We start from the raw sequence: 26,725 nt of genomic DNA, 5'->3' as shown, positions 1-26,725 counted from the left end.
CATGTGACAAAAACAACAAGAAAAAGCAGCATTTAAAAAAAACACACACACACAGGAAAATTGGCATTTAAGGCATTGTGACATTTTTATATGTATTTCACATGAGCCTGCTTTTTGAACATAGTACTTACATGTCAGAATTGCATCTTCGTATTTTAGCCACCAATTATAACAAGGGACAAAACAAGCATAAGGGAAAGTTTCATTCATCAAAGGTTACAGCACAGTATTATGATGTCACTGTAAGCCAAAGATATTGTTCTACCCTTACCTTTAAGATATAAGACATCCTCTAAAATGAATATGTAAAGAAAGAGAAGATGAGCGTGAGAGGTCGATGGTTATAATGACCAAATCCACTTATCAATAATTCTAAAACAACATTTGAAATGTTAGTGTTATCAAAAATTACACAGAGGGAATATCATCACATTTCCCACATTAGTTTCAGATGCAAATTATCATGCAAAAGCCCGAGGAATACAGTTCTGTGCAGAATAACAAATGCTGAAAACGACTGAAATACATACTACCTAGTAAGAATATATTAATAACTCTCTTCCCCCAGCAGAAACGAAGTGATCATGCCTTAGTTTTAATAGATTAGTTACGTGAAGGATTAAGTCAACTTTACTCTTCAAAGTTCACCTTAATTTGAACTTAGTACTGATAATTACAAAATATCCATCATAACAAAGGGGACCTAGGTAACTATGAAGTTGTACTCCTGGTTTACATAATCAAAGAAGAAAATTGGATGATTGCAAGAATTGCAGGTAAATTTCCAAAGCAAATCTGTGGGACTACTTCCTGACCAAATTCTAAATAGAGTTATATAACAAAGATTCAGTTCAAGGGTTGTTTGCCCTAACATATCAAGTTGAGAGGATCAAATAATGCTCCAGTGTCCAAATACTGTCCTATGTTTACCGCCGTTAGAGTTGGAAGAAACAATTAATGGAAACAAAAGCATGGTGGTTTAAATCAAAACACTCAAAACTGAGCTAAGTCTAAATCACTCATCAAAACACACATTTGATCAAGAAATATATCCTGCCGTTGCCCCATTATTCTAAGACTCATCTCATAACTGTCACAAACTTAATCGTCGCTCAACAAGACCAATTCAAAGAACAGTTACTAATAAATGAGGATCTTTTCTGAAATCTGAAATGATTAGAGACAGGTTAGGGATAAAGCCACTGTTTGGATGAAAAGTAACACGCCACACAGTTACAGAAGCTAGTGACTGACACCTCCTGACTGCAACTTTGAGAGAAAAAAAAAATACAAAAAATCTCTAAATCCCCACACTGCCCAAATATCAAATGGCCTTCGAGGTTGTCTCTGAGAAGCCTCTTTTTGAAAGACACTCCTTTCATCAAATTCTTTTCTCATTCCAATTGCAGCAAATATTGCTTTTATAGTTTGGACTCATAGCTTGGTCCCATAACACCTTACTAATTTGGTTCAAATTGATCAAAATGATCCCAAATGCTGAATTATGTCTGCTTCATTGGCAATTCAACTACAATGAAGTGGCTCTTGTTTGAGATTTTTGTACATTGTTAACGAATATAAAGAATTATCATAATAATCATTAGGGTAAACCAGAGGCACTTCAGGAGGAGACTGGGAACACTCAGGCAGTGCAAGTAGAACCTGTAGGTATTCAATACATATTTTCAGATGGACAATGGGAAATGGAAAATTAAGAAACAAATCACTGAGTCTAGCAATTCAAGACTGACTCACATATACCACCTATCTTAAATTCTAGCGCATTCCCACAGAACTATTTGTAATAAGCTGCGAAATTAACTTGTCAGAAGCATTTCATACCATAGGTAGCAAAATTACCTCTTTATAACCTAGTGCTGCTGATGGTCTAAGTGGAGGTGCAGGTCGTAGACAACTTAAACTCCACGGTTTTATAATTTGAGGAGGCTCCAAGGGTCCTCGGGGCTGTCCAGTAGAGCTAAAAGACTGGGAAAATGTCTGATGAGATTTTGGCAATCTGCCATCTGAACCCAACCTTGTGCCACACAATGAGAGAACAACAATAGCTTCATTGGATCAGCGAAGTCAGCCATAGAAAGGGACAGATGGAAAAACAAAAGTCTCCAGTTTGAGAACTGGCTCTTTCCAGTCAAGATTATGGGGTCTCTAAGGAACAGCACAAAGTTGACTCAACATTCCATGATCCTGTCTCTCTTTCTCAACTGGAATTTAATTAATTTAATTTTCTTTCCTCTGTATGGAAGGAAAATGGAATAACAATCAACATTTGAGTTCAGTGATGTGTTTGGCACTCTGGTAGGTGCTTGAATAGGTTATTTCATGAGAACAGCCTAAGACATAGACTCAGCCAAGTGAAGTAACTAACTAGTAATTGGCAAAGCCAAGATTTGAACCCAGATCTGAAGCCAAAGCCCATATTCTTCTGACCACAACACACAGTGCTCAAAACTGGAATTTTGGCATCATAGGTTTGTATGTTAACAAACAACACAGCGTATCTTCCATCTCACTCAGCAAGTACAGTAAAATCTCATCAATTCAAATTCCAAATTCTAAATTTGTGGTAAGTCAGAAGGAGACAATGCTAAAAGTTTACCTTTGAAGAAGGTTACTGAGCAAATGTGAGAGCATGAGTGAGGTGACATGGAGATGTTTAAGTACTTAGGGAGATAAACTATTTGTTTTGACTTAGCCCATTGTTAATAAGAGAATAGCCATTGCTCATGAAAATAAGCTCTGCTTATCATTAAAATATTTTAGCAGGACTTCTGGTTAGAAATACTTTGCTAGCAGTTAGTTGGGGTATCTGAATACTGTCAAACAGAACTGCACACCTCTAAGTAAAGCTTTTCATTAATTTTGATGGGCCTTGTAATGAGAAATCAGAAATGAGTGAAGTTTAACTGTACTTCAAAATCTACAAATATAGGCTGCCCAAAAGACTAAGGGTGTGCTCACTGCTTCTTGTAAGTAAGTCTCCAGCAGGCAGGAGTTGATGAAAGACTCAATAATCCCTGGACAGAATACATGGACTACTTACAGAATGAGCACTACATGATGACGATGATGTTTTGGATAATGAACTGCAAGAGGCAGGTCCTCTTATCAGTCTGTTCAGCTGCTCCAACCATTCCTGGAAGTCCTGGTTGTTGTTGCAATGGACCACAATTCTCTCTACTGTGTTACCTACATTCCCCAATTATGATCAATTTGAAAACAAAAGACAAGGAAAAACTTGAGCTTGTCCCATTCATAAATACACTTCATGCAACTAGGACTTGGGTGTGTACTTTCAGCGGTTTTCATACCTATGAGCTAACCCTGTTGAAACTTCTATATCAGAAACAGATAACCTGTGATAATAAAGTAAATAAATATTCATGTCTGATTTAGAAAACTCTCCTTGATTTTTACTGCTTACAGAAGTTTAAAAGTAGTGTAAAACTTCACTATAAACAAACTCGCAGTCCAAAAATGTAAGCACGTAGTCCGTCTAGTTAAGTCTAAAGTGGGAATATTGTACTGGTTCCCCCGGTATCAAAGTTGGAACAAGATCCAACTAAGACTGTTTACAATCTTTTGGCAAACACCAAACCTTAGGATCCTTCTTGGAAAAGAAGAGGGTAAGGCTATGATCCCAGTCTTAGCCACTGTGTCGTATCAGGACCCACAGTGAGGCCACTACATATAAATGACACAGGCCTGACAAAAGGGATCATAAGCTAAAATGTCAGGGAGCATTATTAAGGCTCAGCATAGTGCTTAATTTGTGAAGATAGTTTCATGGCTTTTCTGAACTTTTTAGAAACACAACCAAATTTTGCTAACTCAGGCTGATGATGAAATTGCTGACAAAGGTCCCTATCTTTAGCTTCTCTGCCACCAGGGAACAAATGACAGAAAGGGAGAAAATGACATTTACATTAGTCCATTTTGTTATTCCTTAGCTCTCACAAGTAGCTCTCGTGCAACAGAAGATTGAAACTAATGGCAAAGCCACGGCTTTTGAATGAGAAGAGACTTCTCTGTTCTATGGCTGTACCCTAATCATCCCAGGAAATGGAATATACTTTGCCATGACCATGTAAAACTTGCTCGCGTCCTATGTAACAGAAAATAACAGTATTTATTTATTAAATTCCCCTTCATTCCAAAAGGAATTGGAAGTAGTTACATGAAAAAGAGAAAATTACCTACCAGTGATTTCAAATGTGCAGTCATTCCCTTCAATTTCATCTAATCTAGCCACCACTGTTCCTGCTATTGGTATTTTTCCCTATTAGAAAAAGAACATTCTCATTAATTCTGCAGTTACAGGAGTCTCTGTTTATTTCAGAGGGTTAGATTTTCTGACCCTCTCAGCACTGCAAAATTATGGCTAGATGTATTTATCCAGTCTGTCAATAGATAATATGTTTCTCTGCTCTAAATTTTAATCAGACAAGAAAGCAAGGGGGAAATGTTGATTGTGTTTGGTTAACACACCCTAAACTGTTAAGATCAGGATTTACAAAGTAGTTTACTTTTCTAATGCATTTTCTTAAGAAACAGTTATAAAAAAAGTGAAAGCTCAGATGTTATGAAAATTATTAATTGCCAGGCCAAGATGGAACAGGCAATAGTAACTTTTAATACTCTATATCTTGGAGCAGACTAAGGGACGTTTAATTTCCTAAGGAGTTTAATAACATGCTTCTTAGAAGCCTGAATCATGTGATGTGACTATAATCAGACAAGCATAGGAGCAGATCTCAGCTTCATGTGTTGTCAGCAATAATGACATGGGCCTGTACAATACTGCTGCTAATTTATCTAGTTTCCATTTATGCATTCAAAACCCAGAGCATAACTAAAACGGCGGATATATTCAAGATAAACTCATTACACTAATACAAAGATCTTTGATCTAAGGAACATCTGCTCTTAGAAGGTCTTTTTAATTAAAATGAAGGGTCAGAACATTCTGGTTCTCCTGGCTTGAGCTTTTAATGCCATAGTGGAGATACTGCATCTGGTTGGAAACCTGTTTTCATTAGGGGATCTGCTGTGTGTTTTATATGAAATCTACTAACCTGATAGATAAAGCCACTCATCCGAGGACTTGCAGATAACATTATCAGGACATTTGAAAATAACATAAGGTACCGCTCCTCTTTTTCCTGAGAGAGAATGAACAATATTATTTGAAGAACAAAATTGAACATTTTATCTGTTAAGAATTTCTGGAATCACTGCCTTATAACATAGACCTTATATAAACAACAGAAACATTAAAAGTGATTAAAAAAAAAAAAAAAAGATACCCAACTTGAAAACACAAAACTAGTTTAATTTTACTTTGAAATGGACATAAACCCACAGTTTCTCTCTCTTCTTCCTATATATAACAGTTGAATACAAATAACCATGCTTACCTTCCATGTATGAAAACCTGAGAAGAAACCACAGTTTATGCAGCCAGCAAGATGTACTAGACCTGGGCACAAAATAAGTCTCCAGGTTCACAAAATGAAAATATATTTTACTTGGAAAAAATGGCAAAATGAAGGGGTTTTGGGTGATAAGAAATTTAGTATGCGCTAAAATACATGTTAAAGTCATATGCATAAAATTAGCTTTAGTCATTAAGAACAGGGTAATTATTGGATTTACGTAAAATGTAAGAGTAGATACACTTTTTTAAGGGCGCTGAGGAAACCTTTACACATGAGAAGAGCCCCTTCAACAGAAATGCAATTAGTATACTCAAAAATTACATTTAGCTTACATGCCCAGCCATCTTAGCTACAGTTATCCTCATGCCTGTCTCCATCTCCTTCCTTCCATTTGAGAAGAGGAACCCTTCCAGGCTAACTATTCTAACAAGCGCTCCACATTCTCTCACATGTTTGTCTCACTTAGTTTTCCTCTATAGACATCTCCTCTTCTCCCAGCATCCTCTCCTGTTTTACTAGCTTTTCCTCTTTTCCTTTAACATATGTACACCTCCTGTCCTAACAGACCTTTGCTTACCCCCATGTGGCTATTTATGTGTAGTTTCCCATTTCTTGACATTTTATTGCCAGATTAGTTGCTGCCTTCATTTTCTCCCCATTGATCCATCCCTAACTGCACCCCTACTGCTCTTGCAAAGTCATCAATAACTGCCTTCTAGCAATATCCAATGGCTTTCTCTTGGTCCTCACACTTCTTGCCCTCTGAACCTTCAGCAGCAGTCAGTATACTGGCCATTTTCAGATATTCTTCATGGAATTTCCATGACATCATGCTTCCCCAGTTCTTCTCTACCTTCTTCTTTGTCTTTTTATTTTTTCTGGCACTCATTCCTCCTGCCTTCACCCAAGAGATTTATCCCAAAGGTGTGAGTGACTAATAGACTCTCGGCATTAACATTCCCTGGGGTATCTGCATTTTAAATGAGATTGCTTATTAACCCAAAGTAATGAATCTCTGCCAAAGACGTGTCAGAGTGTAGGAAGATGTTTTGGGAGAAGGAAGACAATTCTAACACCCGATAAATCAAACCAGGTGCCATAATCAACCTCTCTCCCTTTCCCTGGCCCCTTCCTAAAAGAAATAATCCATCTTCAGCCCCCGGTGCTTCTCTCTGGATATTTACTTCCTAGGAAGGCACATCTGTTAGGACATCTAGGTCTCTGCCTCTAACTCTGACCTCTCACCCACATTTCCATACGACGTTAACAGCTGCCTATGTAACATCTCCACCGAGATATCTACAGGTCTAAAATTATATTCTTCATCTCCCCTAGCCCAGGGGCACCACTTCCTGTTGACTTTCCCTTCTAAAAGTGCCTCCGATTTTCCCCTTCTCCATTCTCTCTGCCACCGCTGTCTTAGGGGGCTCCTTTTCACTTTCCATCCCAGCTGGCCTTTCTGTTTCTCATCCATCCCTTCCAGTTCACTTGACATATATGGGTGTCAGATTAAGTGTGAAACATCCCTTTCAGAGTGTTGTTGTATGACTCTGGACTCTTTCATTATGTCCCGTGACTTGCTGCATCCATCTGAACTACTCTTGCCTGATGTCAACGTTCTGCATAATCTAATTCTACCTGACTCAGTCAGTCTTTTACTATGGCCAAGTTGCTTCTTTTGCTCCCTACAGGCTGGTTTCCTTATTGTGCTGCAGAAAACCAAAGCCACATTTCTGTTCTCTCCTAAGATAACAATGACCTCTGCCTTATGGAATCCTCCCCTTCTGTTTTTGTGCCCCCTCCTCAAGTCCTGTCTCCGTAAGATCTTGATTTCTTCCTCCTCTGAACTTTTATGGACTCTATTGTTGAGATTGCAAAATCGAACATTGACTATTTGGTTTGTTTGCTACTTGCAACTTGTGTTTTAGTCTGTTTTTAATGAGTTCTTTGAAACTGGGGATCACTGTTTGCTCTTTTCTCCTATCTCCCACAGCACCTAACAGAATGTTGAGCAAAGAATAGCTGCTCAGCTTCTCATTTGAATGCTATAGCATTTGACTTTGATGAAAGAACAAGGAAGAAAAACTACTTTTAAGAGGCTCAGGCAGGAGGATTTATTGAACCCAGGAGGCAGAGGTTGCAGTGAGTCAAAATCATGCCACTCCACTCCAGCCCTGGTGACGTAACAGGACTCTATCAAAAAAGAAGGAAGAAAAATATGAAAGATGGAAGAAATGACGTTGAGATTTGAAGTGCCTTACCTCACATGTTCCATACTGCACCATTACTTGTGACATAAAAATCACATTTCCCAAGTTTTTAATATCCTCTCCTTCCCATGCCTGAATAGGTTCAGACAGTATCTGTAACTCCAGCTGTTTTCTCTTCCTCAGATCTTGACATTGCCCCTACAGAACCAAAGCAGAACATAATGGAATAGGAATTCTTATGAAACAGAACTAAAATAAGACCAAAGTAAGATGTGGCATCTGACCCTTTGGTTCCCGCTGAGTCCCTATTCCTCGTCATGAATCCCATGACCAGGCCTGTTCTTGATAGATAGAAAGAAAAAAAAAAAAAAAAAAAAAGAAAAGAAAAGAAAGATCCACTACCTGAAATTTCTAGCCTTGAGCCCCCAAAAGTTTTGTGAGGAAGGCTTATTTTTCATTTTGCCAAAGCATCAAGACAAAATGCTAGAAAGAGCTTATTTCTCCCTCCCTGTAAAGAATATGGGAAAGCAAGCAGCCAAATCACATGGACCAGAGCCAGGTGAGCCTCTGGTAGATTCAGATCTACTGAGTGGTGCCCCTGCTTGAGCTCCTCTTACTTTGTCTACCTTTGCATAAATAGGGCTTTAGTTACAAAATAATTGTATTTTTCTAACATATGCTCAGTTTCAAACCAGGTAATATCTTGAAAATAATAAAAAACAAAAAAAATTCTCCTGGAGTTATAGAGAAAGAGAAAATTAAATTCTTTATGCCACAGTGACTCAAACTTATAATGAAACCTAAGCACTGCTGTACTTTCTTTAAGGACCAAGATTAGTATTTTAAAAAACTAAATTAATTTTTATTTCTAAAAGGATTGGAAAAAAGAGATACAACTGAATTTCATGATGACATACTAAAAATTCAAACCAAGAAACAATTTACAGTTTGCCAACATTATGTGAGGTATGAAATATATACATATATGTAACTGTTTCAGAAACTGTGCGGTTATCTTAGAGTAATTTAACAGCATGCCTTCCAAATTGAATACGAAAATAAGAATATGGTTAGTTATGTTACTGTTTCCAAATGAATGTAAGATAATATTTTGGGGGGGTTATATTTTCTATAAAGTCTCTGCTGTCCCTTTCAGCTACACGGAAACTCAAAGAAATAAATTCACTGTACACATATTTTAAGAGCACCTATAATAGGAATAAATATACCAAATCATCAAGGCAAGTTATATAACATAACCAGAAAGAAATACAGGGTTTTTTAATTTTAGGTTTTGGGGTGCATGTGAAGAACATGCAGGATTGTTACAGATATAGGTGATGGGGAGGAAGGCAGCAAACCACATTGCCATGTATGTAGAAATACAGGGTTTTTTTAAAGACTCATTTTATTTTCCTAATTATACAAGAAAAAATAGAAGAGCCATAATTATAATAAACGCTGTGGGTTTCACTGGGCTGTTCTATTAGCTTAAGCCATGTAAAACTGCCAATATTGGACTGTTCTGGCATATAGCAGTCGCAATTTTAACCTAATACTTACTCTGGTCTTCAGCTTGCTGTTCAACTACGGACACATCAATTACTGGTCTTTCAACAAGGATTACTAACAAAACATTAGTCCAAATTACTTCTAATACTACAGAATTGTGTGAAATAAAGCTGAGCTTAATAAATTGCCTAAAATAAAGTTTTCTTTCCTCCTGAAATGGCACCAAGTGGTTTTACATCAGTGGGTTCAAGAAGACGCATTAACCATCATACTGAAGATACAAGATCACAGGTACTTTTGATAGCAACCTATAAAAAGCAATTGCATTTTAGTACTTTGGGTTCCCCCCCCCTTTTAGATTTGATGAAGGATTTCATACGCAAAGAACAAACTCATACCCTTTGGCATAACTAGTTGAATCCAGTATTGATGCAAATCAGTGAATGACGATTTACACATACTCGTCATTAGGTGAGCAATGGGGGTAAAGACAAAGAGACCAAAGGAAACCCCCCACCTACACACCAATGCTTAATGTGGCTTAATGTGGCTGAGACTGTAAATGTGATTGCTTTATACCCTCAGCCTGGCAACCTTTCTTAGGTAAGCATGAGTTTTGGAGGATAAAATTAAGTGAAGCAATCACTGCTATACTGTCTTGAAAGCTTATTATTTCCATTCTAAAGACCTTTGCATAAGGAAAGAAACGTTGCACACAAATTGCTCTTTCAGGAATAAAGTATACAAAGTGGAGAATTTTAATTTTAAAGCATCACCTACCATGAGAGTTTTGAATGCTACAATTGCCTTCAGAATATCCTGATGATCCGGATGAGTATCCTATCAAAGGAATACATTTGAAAACAGTATTAGAGGAGAAAGGATCAGCAGTTGCCAAGGGTTAGGCGTAGAAGGAGGGTGTGGCTATAAAGATAGCAAGAGAATTTTGAGGGATGATGGAACTGTTCTGTATTTTAATTGTGGTCGTGGTAACATGAATCTATACCTGGGTGAAAACTCATAGAACTATGCACCAGAAAAAAATGTTTATTTTACTGTACAATAATGTAAAGATTAAAAAAATAAAGCAGCATGGGAGCATTTGGAATCTCAGTGACTCTAATTCTTAGATGGTTAAGAAATTAAGAGAGCTGATAACACATCATATATTTAGTAACAATGTAGTAAAAGGCAAGAGTTCCCATTTCCCTTTTTGCTATTATACTTTGGATAATGACTATTTAATAATAAATACAATAAATAATTATTCAGGGGACATTATTAGATCATGTTGTTGGTAGATGACAGGAGGTAGTGAATGGTGGAAACAAGAGTCATGATTAGAGAAAAATCAACCTATTATCCGGGCATGGTGGTGCATGCCTGTAGTCACAGCTACCTGGGAGGCTGAGCTGGGAGGATCAGCTGAGCCTCGAGGCTGTGGTGAGCTGTGATTGCATCACTGTACTGCAGCCTGGGTGACAGAGTGAGGTGACACCCTGTCTCAGAAAAAACAACAACAACAACAGAAAAAATCAATCTTATTTCATTTCCTAAAATGCCTACACTTTCTTTCAGCAATATGAACCTGGCAGATGGGAAAAGATTCCAAGTTTCATATCATGATTTCATTCTTAAGTAAGGCTTTTACATATAGCCGGCAATCCTGTGGTACTTTCAATTCTGAAAAGTGGACAGATTCAAAAATGGCTTAGAGGAATCCACAACTCCGTAATTGTTTATGAAGGGAAGGTAGAGATTCTTATGGGTAGATGTGCACCTAACATTGGGGCATATGAGGTCTATCTCCATATACCTAACCTTTGGAACTCAGCTGGATTTAGGGAAGACTAAATCTCCTGCCCCACTGGTCTCAGGTGATAAAATGCAGAACTGAGCAGATTAGGGGCCTGGTCCAAGCCAAGAATGACATTGCTCAAAAAAAGTAAGGTTGTATTCCTTTACAGTAACATTTATCCTTACCCAAATTAACGAAGCATTTCAAGTTCTATTCTACTGTTAGAAGCCATGCCAAATGCTCTGAAATCTGCACAAAGTGTCTCACCCAGTAGTGAACTAGTACCAAGGGCTTGTATTTTCTGATGATGGGAAATGAGAGGCAGCCAAAGACATGTGACCCACAGCAAATGGAGGCAGGAGAACAGGCTCCACTACAAGAAAGGCTGAGACACGGGATCCAGGCAGCAGGAGCATCTGGGATTTGTTTCTCCCCAAACTAAGTGCATGTTTGTATTTCAGCACTGAAAAGTAATAGAAACTGAGGCTACTCGTCTCTGGATTTTTGTGATAAGGAAGGAGGGGCAAACCTCAAACGGTTGTGCAAACTGGTCTCGTTTATGGAAAGGCATCCAGAGGTCAACACTTTCCTGAGCCCTAACTGAAATTTCACACTGGCAGGCTTTCCTCACCAGCTCCCCACTACCTCCAGCTTTCAGGTAGGTGAAATACCCTGAGAATGTGGTTTTGCTCAGAGAACATGCTTTCAATCCTTATAAACGCTGACAAGCCCGGCAGAGTGCACTCTTTTTCTTTAAAGATAATCAAACCCCTTGAAACCTCAAAACCTTTCCCCAGACACAGGAAGAGCAACGAGGGTAAGTGCAGCCTCCTCCAACAGTCCCTCCTCTCCCACTCACACTTAAATCCCCTGTGCATGATCAGAAAAGAACGGCTCAAGGAGCTAGCTCTGTTGATTGGTTTTTCATAGCATAAGGCCTTTAATTCTTGGTGAAAAATATTCAATTATCAGGCCTCATTGCAAAATCGTAACATTTAGAAAATATTGTAGCTATGCTACAACAGTTGCAAGTAAACTGTAGGTTTATAAATTTATAAATAAAAATGTGGGGGGACTCTGATGTACATGCATGATGTGTAGAGAGATACCACTAATATTGTACCCATTCATCAGTCTTAAGGAATACCAGAATTTTCCAGTGTAATCCAGAGTTAGGAAGTTAAATGATGGCAGCATTCTAGAGAAAATATTTCTGTCTATAGTGAACTTGTTCTTTGTACATTCAGATGTTGTTTTGCTTTATCCCCCACAATAAAGTTGGTTAATATACCAAAACCAAAGATTTCTTAGTTGGATTTTGATGAAACTACTGAGAGGGCAAAAGAAAACCCAAGTTAGCAAGTAAGCACGGGGTTAAGGGAAGCCACAGGATCAAGGCTTAGAAGAGAAGAGAAAAAAGGGAGAATAATCCTTAATATCTAGTAGCAAAGAATAAGGATCTTATTTTGCTGCATAAAGAGGAAAACTAGTAGCTTGAGAAGAAGGAAGAACAGATAAAGTAAATTTTGAATCCAAGACCCTGATTCCTCTGCAAGGCCATTTTGGAGGCAAGTGGGCTGCATCCTCCAAAGCAGAGGACCATACTTGGCACACAGGCTTGAAAAAGTTCACCTTCCTTTACCTCCATATGCCGTTCCAACTCTTGCAAGAGAGTAACATATTTCTCCAGTCGCATGAATGGTTTGCTGAGACTTGTTGTTAAAATGAGGATACCTGGGCTCGATGCACCTTGATTTTCCATAAATTGTTCCAACTCATCACTAGCAAAAGAACAAATACAACTTTGTTACTGCTGAATATCCCATGTAAAGAATTATCAACCTAAAATTATTTTATTGTATTTCACACAATATAATGCCAAATAAAAATGTGTTTGACTCGTCTAAATGCTGTTCAGTTTGTTTCGACTCAACTAAATCAGCCTTTATTAAGCTCCTTCTATACAGTCAGCACCAGGGCTCCTTTGGTGAGCCAGATCCTCATGATCCCTGGTGTCACTTACCCATTCAACACTTACAGATTGAGCATCCACTAAGCAACAGGCTCTGTTTTCTGATGGGGTTACAACAGTGAACAAAAAAGAAATCCCTACCCTTAAGGAACCTACATCCATGGGCGTGACATATACAGTGTATCAGATGATCGTAACCTAAGGATTAAAAAGTAGATTTTCTTAATCACTTCAAACATCCTAGTTATTGGCTGGTCAGGTACCGAAACATAACAATTCACCAGGTTGTATCACCCACTTGTAATGTTCTAAAATCACTTCCTACATTTAGATAGCAGTATGTTTGTATGACTAACCACAAAGTCACTTAGCCCAATATCTAAAACCAGTGTATCAGGTTACCCAAACACTTCCATAAGGCAGCAACTTGGTGAAAAAAAAGTATTAATATTTTATGAACTGTGTGTGGAAATGTCGAATTCTACGCTGGTGCTTTCTCTTCCAGATTGTTTACTTTCCAACAACAGGGATATTGAGTCCTGGGGCTGCAAGATCATTTTAATACACATTTAAGCAACATATATTTAGAGAAGGAAACCTACTGCCTAAGTGACAGCTTATGTTGAAACTTCTGCTTTATTAAATGGCCCTTTTACCTCTTTGGTTGGCCATGTGTATCCAGTCAGTCACAAACCCTGGATCTGTTCATTCCTTCCCATTCCTGCTGCCACTGCCTTAGTTCAGGACTTTAGCTCATCCTATCTGGCTCACTTCGGTAGACCAACTGTTCTTCTGGTTTCCAAGCTTTTTCTAGGTCCTGCAGACTACCATTTTAGCCTCATTGCTTTCTTACCCAAGAGCCTCTGAGTGCCTACAAGATCAAGTCCAACTTTTTAGATTCCTACTGGCTCCACCATGTTTCTCACTATTCCCCAGCAGGAAACCCCTACTGCAAACTGGCCTACTTATTCTCCGTAGAACGTCTTATGCCGTGGTTTCCAACTGCGGTGTGCTGCTATAAGTTGTGAAGTGTGTTCAAAAAACTTGCTATCAGTAATAAAGTACTAGGGGGCTGGAAATAGACCGGATTGCAGGTTATTGCTATTAATTATAGACACCCACACACACTCTCCCTTTGTGAGCTTTTCTGAGCAGGAGAGAAAAGATGGAGTTTCTGCTAACGCAAGAGCAACCTTGAGTCATATGGTATGTCACGTATGTCAGAGGAAAGAAAAGGCTGGGAATGGCTGCCTTAATGGAGCCTAGATCACATATGAGAGATCACATCTAGCAATTGCTGCTAACACTTTTATTAAATTAAAAAACATTTATTGAGGGGCTATAGGCGTGAAACACTTCACCCAGCCTGCTGCTAATCCTTTTATCAGTTTTTGTAGCCTTATTCCAAAAGTAGCCAAGGGCAGGGAAATGTCCTGGACTTGGAGTTCTAAAACAGACTTGGTGACTCTGGATGAGTTCCCTGCGCCTCAACTGACTCATGTTTAAAAGAGAGATAAAACCTACTTCCTAATAAAATTGCAAAGACTAAGTATTTTTTTTTTTTTTTTTTTTTTTTTTTTTTGCAGTTTCGCTCTTTGTTGCCCAAGGTGGAGCGCAATGGTGTGATCTCAGCTCATCACAACCTCCGCCTCCCAGGTTCAAGCGATTCTCCTGCCTCAGTCTCTCGAATAGCTGGGACTACAGGGGTGCACCGCCATGCCCCACTAAGTTTTGTTTTTTTAGCAGAGACAGGTTTTCACCTCGTTGGTCAGGATGGTCTTGATCTCCTGACCTCGTGATCTGCCCACCTCGCAAAGTGCTGGGATTACAGGCATGGGCCACCACACCCGGCCAGTACTGGGGATTTTAATGCTATTTCATGCTACAAATTGTGCATGCATTCATTCTTGTTTAATGACGACAACATTTCAACATAAGTGTTCTCCACATTATACAGATGAGAAACCTGAGAGGAAGGGTGATAGGAAGTGGCTACAGTGGCCAAAGCCTCAGGTCATTTCAGGATACCATACTGCCTCTCTACAGGACAGTATTTCGTTAGCTTTAAAGTAGTCAATAGATGTATTGTTATTATGGTTATTCCAAGACAAATACCTTGCTAAAATCACATCTTTAAAAACTACCAATACCTATGATTTCCAACTTCATGTAAATTCAATTGATGTTTAATTGCCAACCAAGAGCATCAAGTGCATAAAGAGGTTTAAAAATTCCTTGCATATAAAATATAATTAGGGAAATAACTTGGGTTTGGAGTGAATTTGAGTAGAAATGTAATTTGGAGAAAATAATTTTCCTAATTTCTTTACAATTTAGTAAACAAGTTTTATTTTTTACTTTCCGTGACTAAATGACTGCCCGCATCCTCAACGTTTTACTCTAATTGATGCAAGAGTTACAGCAATTAAAAGCAAATGCTAATGCATACTTTATTATTCCTTTCCATTCAGCATTCTAACTTCTAGGTTTGCTAAATATTATGAAACAATTTAAACTTATTTCAATAAAACATGAGATCACTATCTTGGATTAAAACACTGGTTCTTGAGAAGAAAAGAAAATTTTACTAGAGCAATAAAAGAACAAAATTGTCCAATAGAGCCTTTTATCTATGATAAATAGATACTAAAAGACACATTTTTATTTAGCCAAATAAACATACTACACATATTAGCATCATAATACACAAATATAATACATAAATACATATATTGTTATACCAAACCACAATCTGTCTTTTAAATGCAGTTTTTAATTTTTTACAGCCCAATTTAAATAGCAGTGGAGTAAGACTTGCTTTTCAAGCTTAACGTGTTCTGTATATGTTATGTGGTACAATAGAAGCAGTTCTCAAAGTATAAATGCTGTTTAAAACAACATACATTTATTTCATAGAATGCATGGTGGATAGGGCTGTGGCATACTCTGGGTTGAACTGGAAAGCTGAAAAAAAAAAAAAACACTATGTATACTATAATAACACTACAGAGCTTAGCCATCTTGTAGAAGTGTTTCTATGACATCTTTGTATAGGTTTCTAATTTGAATGATCATGACTCTACCTAGCAGAAGGTCAGACGTTTCCTCCTCTCCACCTCAATTACTCCACCACCAGGCCTTTGGGGGAAATCACTGTGGCCCAACAGTGGAGGTGAGGCAAGAGGAGCTGGATGCCATAGCCTCTGGCCAGTGGAAAGTTTCAGGAGTGCCACTCACAGTGGGTTGAGTGGATCTCTTTCTTCTCTTTTTCATTTATTCAGCCCAAGAGATGAGGTGATATGCTTCTTTTTCATCACCACTACTTTTTCTTTCTTTCTCTTTCTTTCTTTCTTTCTTTCTTTTTTTTTGAGACGGCCTCACTCTGTTGCCCAGGCTAGAATGCAGTGGCATGATCTCGGCTCACTATAAACTCCACCTACCAGGTTCAAGAGATTCTCCTGCCTCAGCCTCCCTAGTAGCAAGACTACAGGTGCACACCACCACATCTGGCTAATTTTTGTACTAGTAGAGATAGGGTTTTGCTATATTGACCAGGGTGTTCTCTAACTCCTGGCCTCTAGTGATCCACCTGCCTCGGCCACCCGAAGTGCTGGGATTACAGGTGTGAACCACACACCTGGCCTTGTCCCCACTACTTTTTGTTTGTGACCAGTCTTACTTGCTCCTTCCGTTGGTCCTTCAAAGGCAGAAAATAACAGAACCTAAGCTCAGAATTTTTTCTATGTTCCGTGTCCCCAGAGCAAATAGGTAACTCTTTGGGGATTTTCTCAAAGTCTCATTGCTGGCAACCGTGGTAAACAGAGTGGAGAGAACTTACAAGAGCAAAAAGCACACCACAGCTGAGACGGAAGTGACGTCCAGATCTGTCTTAGCACCAACTCCCCCTCTCTCTGATCTCTCCTTTAACGCTCTCCCTTGTGAAAAGAATGAATGCCACACTGAAGCAAGCACAAGAGAGAAGTGGGTATTTTTGTAAAAGAGAGATTATTCCCAGGAAGAAACGGGAGCTACCGTAGCAAGCTAGCAGGGGAAACGGAGGGGAAATCCCAAAAGACCTTACCCAGGGGATAACAAAAGACTAGAGTGGCCATTCAAATATATGCAAATATGGGGACACATCAAGGTTGGGGTCTGATTACATATCCAAATTCAGGCAATACACAACTGCATTTTTAACAAGACACCTGCATGCAATCATACAATTTTAAGGCTGGAACCTCTCGGGGCCAATTGCTATGAGCATTCCTGGTATGGCATTGCCACCTAAAGGCCAAAATGAAGAAGTTCACCGGAACGTTACAGCTTCAGCAAGGAAAGAATAGAAATCCACCAATGTCCCATTTCAGCTGAAATCTTCATCTAAAACTTTTTTAATATGAATTTTCTATGAATTTCATTTCACTGTGCTTTGTCCTTAATATGCCAGCATAAATTGCCATTAGATGCATGTAATATAGCTGAAATTATATTAAAAGCACATGTGAGAAAAACCTCAAGTATTTTCATTTTCATCCCTTTTACCTGTAAATAAACCAGTAAGATAAAAATTTAATTCTATGAGGACTCCAGTGAGTCTCCCACCATTTCAAGGGATATTATACAATTCTTAATAAAAACACCATTAACTAAAATTAAACAAACAGGACGTTATACTTCACCAAAAACTTGAGAATCTTTCAAATCAACTGTGTAACAAACCTTAAACCACAATGTTTGAGGGAACCTTTACTTAATTTTACTTATAAAATTAAATTCCCAACATAGGTACATGTAGTCAGTAACATTTTAACACAGAGTTACAACGGAAACTTATCTAGACACCACAGAAAATCTGCCATTTGAGGTAAATCATTTCTTTCCAGTATTCACCCAGAATACTGGTTTCATATCAAAGGAGAAGAACATGTGCTCATGTAAATAATGAGCTGACACGAGGGACATCTCATTTTATTGGTGTTAAGGGATTTGCCCTTATACACATAGGACGTTTATGTATTTTTCAAAGGAAAAAAATGTCTCTGCATCATTCATCATTTTTTTCTTTATTGTAGATATGTAGAAAAACCTGAAAACATTGCCTGAAATGACAAAAACAAATTTAGGGCCGTGGTTCACTCTGGTGAGGGAGAGACGTGCAGGAAATATTGAAGAGGATACACAGAACTTGAATTGCATCTATAATTTGTTTAAGCTGAATAGTGCATATGTGGGTGTACTTTATGCTATCTCTGTTCTTTGCATGCTTGAAATATTTTATACTATTTTACTAAAAAGCAACTCGTAGCTGGTAGGTAGAAGATGTTTAAAGGACACATGGGGCATGACACTGCTGGGCGCTTTGTACACATTATTTCATTTAATTCTCACATCAATCCTGCAAGGTAAGTGGTTTGACCCTCATTTTACAAGTGAGGAAATTAAGGCTTAGAAGTGAAGGGAATTACCTTGGGTAAAACAGCCTCTAAGTGGTAGAGTTGTGAAGTGAGACATTATGAAAGTAGAAAACAGTTTAGGCTCAGATCAGGCAGGGGCACAGAGGCCTTAAAAGGAAACAGTAAGGAGTTCCACTTTTGAGATGGTGGCATGAGACTCACTGGACCCACTACTCAGTTAAAAAAACGAAAAAGCATAACAGGTGAAAACTATTTTAGGCAAAACCATTTAGGCCAGATGCAGTGGCTCACACCTGTAATCCCAGCACTTTGGGAAGCTGAGGCAGGAGGGTCACTTAAGCCCAGGAGTTTGAGACCAGCAAACTCTGGGCAACATAATGAAATCCATGTCTCTACAATTTTTTAAAAATTAGCTAGCTGGGTGTGATGGTGTGCGCCTGTAATTACAGCTGCTCAGGAGGCTAAGGTAGGAGTATTGATTGAGCCCAGGAGTTCAAGGCTGCAGTGAGCTATGATTGTATCACTGCACTCCAGTCTGGGTGACATAGCAAGACCCTGTCTCTAAAAAACCAATACTAATAAAAATAAAAATAAATAAACTATCTAGAAGTTGTCCTAATGATAAAACATAACTGAAAAAAAAAAAAAACTTAGGAAAATCTACTAAAACTCAATAGGAACAGGGAGAATTTATAGGATTTGAGCTATGACCAGCCCTCCTCTTTCTTCCTCCTCCCAGCTCAACTTGACAGAAGCTCCATTCCAGGCAACTACGGCCAAGAAGAGAGGCCTCCCTGACCTCTCAGCTACCATTCAAAGGATATATCTCACCAGGAGGAACAGGCCATCACCACATCTCATCCCCTTCAACTCTGTCTGAAAGAAGCTAAATTCCTGGTGAATGTACCTGAGAGAGTGAAAGCTCACTTCACCCAGCCACCACACAGGCCGGAGGCTCTACCCCAGCACTGGCAGGCTGAAAATACTGGGGCCCAATCACCCTCATCCCAGACCAAGTGTAGGGCAGAGAGTTCCATGCTTGAAGAGGCAAGCTGAGAAGACCAGAGGGTACCCATTATGCCCAGCTCCCAGAGTAGTGAGATTTTTCCCAGAGGGAGAGGCAGTCCATAGGAACAGAAGAGTTCCAAAGCTCTCCATGAAGAAATTGGTTTTATATAAGGAAAAAAGGCATGTGGGGATATTGAAGCCTAAGGGCTCTTGCCAAAAGAAAGGAGATTTTGGTAGTAAGCAAATAAAAGGAGGCGGGTAGCTCCTGTCACTTAAGCGAAAAAAGCTAAACCATAGGCCAGCTAGATCACTAGAGAGAACCAGGGAAAGAGACAGCTAGGAAATGCTAAGAAGAATCAGAACAAACCTCTGTTCTCAAGATGGTTGAGCAATTTATGCTCCCAGGAAACTATCAAAAACATTAGAGCGAATTGGCTGGAAATTAGTAGAGCCTAACAGTTGTGATACAAAATAGGGCTTCAAAGAGAGATCAGGGAGGGAGAGAGTCAAAGAGAACTCTGCTAAGACAACTGTCATTCCAAAGTGACTGAATGCCTGACCAAGGCTGTGCCCTCTGAAGAGTGACACCAGAGATTGTACACTGTGAGCAAAACAGACTTCACTAAAATAGTCCAATCAAGTTACTAAACAAACACATAAGCAAACAACAAAAACATGTCCCAGAGAGTGAGGAATGAAATCATTATGACAGTTGTGAAACCTAAAATTACCTAAAATGTCTTGTTCTCAACAACAAAAAACTATATGCCATGCAAAGAAAACAGGAATGTGTAACTCAGACATATAGGAAACAACAGAAATTGTCAGTAAGAGAGACAAAGTGTCAGACTTAATAAAGTCTTCAAAGTAGCCATTATAAATATGTCCAAAGAACAAAAAGAAACCATGTTTAAAGAAGTAAAGAAAGTGTGATGACAATGTCTCACCAAATAGAGAAGATCAATAAAGATATCAAAATTAACAAAAAAAGAAGAACCAAATGAAAATTCCAGAGTTTAAAAATAAAATAATTGAAATTTAAAATTTCATTAGAGGGGCTCAACAGCTGATTTGTACTGGCAGAAGAATCTGTACATTTAAAATACATCAATAGAGACTATGCAATGTAAAAAAGAGAGAAAAAAGAATAAAGAAAAATGAATAGAGCCTTAGAGAAATATGGGAAATCTTTAAGCAAAACAACATATACATAATGGAAGTACTAAAAAAGAGGAAAGAGAAAATGAAGCAGAAAAATGTTCAAAGAAATAATGACCAAAAAATCGCAAATTTGAGGAAAACGTCAACTCACATATTCAAGAAGCTCAATGAATTTCAAGTAGGATAAATGCAAAGAAGTCCACACCCAAATGAATTATAATAAAAATGCTAAAAGTCAAGGAGAAAACTGAAAGCAGGAAGAAGAAAACAACTCATCATGGGCTAGGAAACCTAGATAATATTAACAGCTGATTTCTCGTCAGAATCTTGGTGGCCAGAAGGCAGTGGGATGACATAGTCAAAGTACTGAAAGAAACAGAACTGCGAGCTGGGTGCACTGGCTCACACCTGTAATCTCAGCACTTTGAGAGGCCAAGGTGGTGGATCACGAGGTCAAGAGATCAAGACCATCCTGGCCAACGTGGTGAAACCCTGCCTTTAATAAAAATACACAAATTAGGTGAGTGTGGTGGCATGTGCCTGTAGTCCCAGCTACTTGGGAAGCTGAGGCAGGAGAATCACTTGAACCTGGAAAGCAAAGGTTGCAGTGAGCCGAGATCACACCACTGCACTCCAGCCTGGCAACAGAGGGAGACTCTGTCTCAAAAAAATAAATAAATAAATAAAAGAAACAGAACTGCCAACCAAGAATTTTATATTCATCCAAACTATCTTTCAAAATGGAAGGTGGAATGAAAACATTCCAAGACAAGAACTGAGTGTATTTATAAAAAATCCACCTTACAATAAGCACTCATTGAAGACCTTCAGGCTGAAAGCAAGTAAACCCAGACTTAAACTTAAAATCGCATATGAAAACAAAGAGCACCAATAAAGGTAAATGTGCAATTACGAAAGACAGCATAAATACATTTTTCTTCTCCTAACCAATATAAAAGCAAATGGACAAAGCAAAATTTTATAATTTTATTGTTGGACCTATGCACACATAAATTAAATATATTTGAAAACTGCAGCATGAAGGAGGTGGGTGGGAGCAAAGGTCTATTGGAATAAGAATATAATACCAGACAGTAACACAAATTCACAGGAGAAAATGAAGGGAAACAGAAATGGTAAATAAGAAAGTTAATATAACAAACAATATAAATGTATTTTTCCTCTGCTTTCTTCTCTCAGTTTTATTAATGGACATAAAATTAAATAATAATTATAACATCTATTATTATTTGTTTCACTTTTCTGTAAAGTTCTTCAGAGAGAAGGAAAGTGATATAAGTTTAAAAAACAACAAACCGGCCAGGCGCGGTGGCTCAAGCCTGTAATCCCAGCACTTTGGAAGGCCGAGGCGGGTGGATCACAAGGTCAAGAGATCGAGACCATCTTGGTCAACATGGTGAAACCCCGTCTCTACTAAAAATATAAAAAAAATAGCTGGGCATGGTGATGCGTGCCTGTAATCCCAGCTACTCAGGAGGCTGAGGCAGGAGAATTGCCTGAACCCGGGAGGCGGAGGATGCGGTGAGCCGAGATCGCGCCATTGCACTCCAGCCTGGGTAACAAGAGTGAAACTCCGTCTCAAAAAAAAAAAAAAACAACAAAACTTGAATATACACAGGAAAAAGTATCAGAAAAATAATAAATACAGGTAAAATAAAACATTTCATTTTTCTTATTCTTAAATGATTTAACAGATAACTGTTCAAAGTAAAATCACCCAATACAAAGTAAAATTACTCCTTGTAACATCATTGCAATTCATTTTACTTTTCCATAGAGTAAAATGGGTGATTTTACTTTATGGAAAAGTAAAATGAATTACGATAATGTTATAAGGGGTAAAAGGGAGGAATTGAGACTATCCTGTTATAAGTTACCTATGAAATGGTATAATGCTATGGGAAAGTGTTGTTAGATTTAGCTATAAATAGATAGCACAAACTCTAAGGATACAGCTAAATTTTTTTAAAGGGAGTATAATATACTAAGAGAAAAGTGAAAATGAAATAATACAAAATGTTTACTAAAAACAAAAGGCAGAAAAAGAGAGGTTAAAAAAGAAACAAAGAACAATTACAATGAATAGGAAAGTTACAAACATGACAGATACTAATCCAAATATATAAATAATCACCTAACGTGAATTTTCTAAATACACCAATTAAAAGAATGAAACTGTCAGAATGGATTAAGAAACAAGCCTCAATTATATTTTGTCTACAACTTACCTTTTAATCTATGACAATTAAAAGTAAAGAGATGAAGAAGGATAAATCCCATTAATGATAATTGAAAGCAAGCTGAACTAGCTATATTAATTTCAGACAAAGCAGACCTCAGATCAGGGAAAATTATCAGGGATAAAGCGGGAAAAATATACAATAATAAAAGGGTGAATTCTCCAACAAAACATAATAATCCTTAATGTGAATGCACCTAACAACAGAGTATCAAAATATGTGACACAAAAATTGATAGAACTGAAAAGAGAGATAAATCCACTATTGTGGTTAGACTTTAACATCCCTCTATCATGAACTGACAGATCCAGCAGCAGAAAACAAGTAAACAGTTGAACTGAATAGAAACATCAATCAAGTGATTCGAATTAACATTTGTAGAATATTTCATTCAACAACAACAAAATACAGTTTCTTTTCATGCTCCCATGGAGCATTCACCAAAACAGACCATGTTATGGGCCATAAAGCACAACTTCAGTTTATAAGAACAGAAATCAACAAATGGTGCTGGGACAACTAGATATCCACATGCAAAAGAATAAAATGGAACCATATGCACAAATTAACTCAAAATTAATTAAAGACCTAAATATAAAAGCTAAGATTATAAAACTCTAAAAAAATAAATAGACATAAATCTACATGACCTGGATTAGCCAATAATTTCTTAGATTTAACACCAAAAGTGCAAGAAACAACAACAAAACAGCATATTGGATATCAATAAAATTAAAATGCAAAATTGAAATATTTGTGCTTCAGAGGACAGCATCAAGAAACTGAAAAGACAACCCAAAAAATGCAAGAAAAAAATTTTGCAGATCATATATAGGCACACCTCATGTTATTGCACTGTGCTTTATTGAAATTCACAGATATTGCATTTTTTTTACAAATTGAAGGTTTGTGGCAACCACGTGTCAAGCAAGTCTATCGGCGCCATTTTTCCAAAAGTGTGTACTCACTGTGTGTCTGTGTCACATTTTGGTCATTCTTACAATACTCCAAACTTTTCATTATTATTATATCTGCTATGGAGATCTGTGATCAGTGATCTTTGATGTCACTATTGTAACTGTTTGGGGGCACTATGAACCATACACATATAAGACAGTGAACTTAATCAATAAATGTTGTGTGAGTTCTGACTGCTCCACCCACAAGCCACTCCCTCCCCATTGTTTTCTTCTTGGGCCTCCCTATTCCCTCAGATACAACAAAATTGAAATCAGGCCAATTAATAATCCTACAGTGGCCTCTAAATGTTCAAGTGAAAGGAAGAGTCACACGTCTCTCCCTTGAAATCAAAAGCCAGAAATGATTCAGCTTAGTCAGGCAGGCATGTCAAAAGCTGAGATATGCTGAAACCTGGGCCTCTTGCACCAGTCAAGTTGTGAATGCAAAGGAAAAGTTATTGAAGGAAATTAAAAGTGATACTCCCATAAACACATAAATGATAAGATAGCCAAGCAGTCATATTGTTATATGGAGAAAGTTTGCATGGTCTGGATAGAAGATCAAACCAACCACAACATTCCCTTAAGCCAAAGCCTCATACAGAGCAAGACCCTAACTCTCATCAATTCTATGAAGGCTGGGAGATGTAAGAAGGTGCAGAAGAAAAGTTTGAAGCTAGCAAAAATTGGTTCATGAAGTTTAAGGAAGAAAGCCATCTCCACAGCATGAAAGTGCAAGGTGAAGCAGTAGGTGTTCAATGTGGCTACACTAAACAACAGGTTTTCAATGTAGGTGAAACAGCCTTCTATTAAAAGAAGATGTCATCTAGGACTTTCATAGCTAGAGAGGAGAAGTCAATGCTTGGCTTCAAAGCTTCAAAAGAGAGCCTGACTCTCTTGTTAGGAACTAAAGCAGCTGGTGACATTAAGTTGAAGCCAGTGCTCATTTACCATTCTGAAAATCCTAGGGCCCTTAAAAATAAATCATGCTAAATCTATACTGCCTATGTTCTATAAATGAAACAGCAAAACCTACATAACAGCATATCTGTTTACAGCATGGTTTACTATTTCAAGCCCACTGTTGAGATCTGCTGCTCAGATAAATGAAAAAGATTCCTTTCAAAATATTACTTCTCATTGACAATGCACATGGTTGGCCTAGAGATCTGATAGAGATGTACAAGGAGATTAATGTTGTTTTCATGCCTGCTAATAATTCATTCTGCAGTACATGGATCAAAGAGGAATTTTGACTTTCAAGTCTTGTTATTTAAGAAGTACATTTCAGAAGGCCATAGTGATTCCTCTGATGGATCTGGGCAAAGCAAATTGAAAACCTTCTGGAAAGGAATCACCATTCTAGATGCCATTAAGAACATCTGTGGAGGAGGTCGAAATTTCAACATAACAGGAGTTTGGAAGAAGTTGATTCCAACCCTCATGAACAACTTTGAGGGGTTCAAGATCAGTGGAGGAAGTAACCAAATGTGGCAGAAACAGCAAGATAACTAGAATTAGAAGTGGAGCCTGAAGATATGACTAAATTGCTACAATCTCATGATCAAACTTGATGAGGTGGTGCTTCTTATGGATGAGCAAAGAAAGTGGTTTCTTGAGATGGAATCTATTTGTTGTGAAGATGCTGTGATCACTATTGAAATGACAACTAAGGATTTAATATTCCATAAACTTAGATGATAAAGCAATGACATGGTTTAAAAAGACTGACTGCAATTTTGAAAGAAGTTCCACTGTGGGTAAAATGCTATCAAACAGAATCACATGCTACAGAGAGCTCTTTCATGAAAGGAAGAGTCCATCGATGTGGCAAACTTCATTGATGTCTTATTTTAAGAATTTTCCCCAACCACTCCAACCTTCAACAAACACCACCCTGATAATTTAGGAAACATCAACGTTGAGACAAAACTCTCCACTAACAAAAAGATTATAACTTCCTGAAGGCTCCCATGACCATTAGTATTTTTTTATCAATAAAATATATATATTTTTTTGAGATGGAGTCTCACTCTGTCGCCCAGGCTAGAGTTAAGTGGCACAATCTCAGCTCACTGCAACCTCTACCTCCCAAGTTCAAGCGATTCTCCTGTCTCAGCCTCCTAAGTAGCTGGGATTACAAGCATGTGCCACTATACCTGGCTAATTTTTGTATTTTTAGTAGAGACAGGATTTACCATGTTGGCCAGGCTAGTCTTGAAGTCCTGACCTCAAATGATCTACCCACCTCTGCCTCCCAAAGTGCTGGAATTGCAGGTGTGAGCCCCCACCCCTGGCCAATAAAGAATTCTTTAATTAAGGAATGTACATTGCTTTTTTAGACATAATGCTACTGCACACTTAATAGACGATGGTGGAGTGTAAATATAACATTTATATTCACTTGGAAACCAAAAACTTCATGTGACTAACTCCATTGCAATATTCACTTCATTGTAGTGGTTTGGATCCAAATACACAGTATCTCCAAGGTAGGCATGTATCTGATAAGAATCTAATATCCAGAATATATACAGAACTGTTGCAACTCAACAATGAAAAGACAAGTAACTGATTTTTTTAAATGAGCAAAGGATTTAAATAGACATATTCCCAAAGAAGACATTAAAATAGCTGATAAGCAAGATGAAAAGATGACCAAACTCATTAGGCATTAGAGGAATAAGGAGTGACTGTTACTGCGGATAGGTTTTTTAGAGGGGATAATAAAAATGTTCTGGAGCTAAACAGTGGTGATGGCTATACAACCTTGTGAATATATTAAAATCCACTGAATTGCATACTTTAACATGGTGAATTTTATGTTATATAAATTACGACTCAATGAAAAGAAAAATAACCCAATATAAAAACAGGCTAAGGATCTGGATAGACATTTCTTTTAATGAAGACATACAAACTTCCAGGACGTACATGAAAGATACTGTATTAGTCCATTTTCACACTACTGTAA

General features: G+C 37.9%; 1 protein-coding gene across 6 annotated transcripts in view; it reads right to left on the bottom strand.

Moving 5' to 3' along the window:
• The window catches only part of ARHGEF6 (Rac/Cdc42 guanine nucleotide exchange factor 6), a 114,625-nt gene that overhangs the window by 15,004 nt on the left and 72,896 nt on the right, over positions 1-26,725 (bottom strand). For 3 of the 6 annotated variants that reach the window (XM_003940734.4, XM_010351494.3, XM_074391810.1), the window contains 8 exons: positions 12,619-12,757; positions 9,959-10,018; positions 7,718-7,864; positions 5,094-5,180; positions 4,219-4,297; positions 3,062-3,207; positions 1,861-1,986; positions 272-292 (listed from right to left, as the gene is read on the bottom strand). In XM_003940734.4, the coding sequence (XP_003940783.1) occupies positions 272-292; positions 1,861-1,986; positions 3,062-3,207; positions 4,219-4,297; positions 5,094-5,180; positions 7,718-7,864; positions 9,959-10,018; positions 12,619-12,757 (805 nt within the window). The remainder of the gene's footprint in view (positions 1-271; positions 293-1,860; positions 1,987-3,061; positions 3,208-4,218; positions 4,298-5,093; positions 5,181-7,717; positions 7,865-9,958; positions 10,019-12,618; positions 12,758-26,725) is intronic. The other 3 variants (XM_010351491.3, XM_010351492.3, XM_010351493.3) reach the window with 3 other exon arrangements.

The sequence above is a fragment of the Saimiri boliviensis genome, chromosome X (genome assembly GCF_048565385.1).
Source record: "Saimiri boliviensis isolate mSaiBol1 chromosome X, mSaiBol1.pri, whole genome shotgun sequence".
Lineage (NCBI taxonomy): Eukaryota > Metazoa > Chordata > Mammalia > Primates > Cebidae > Saimiri > Saimiri boliviensis.
Note: the sequence above shows the minus strand (reverse complement) of the source record. Positions and strands in the feature narration are given on the sequence as shown.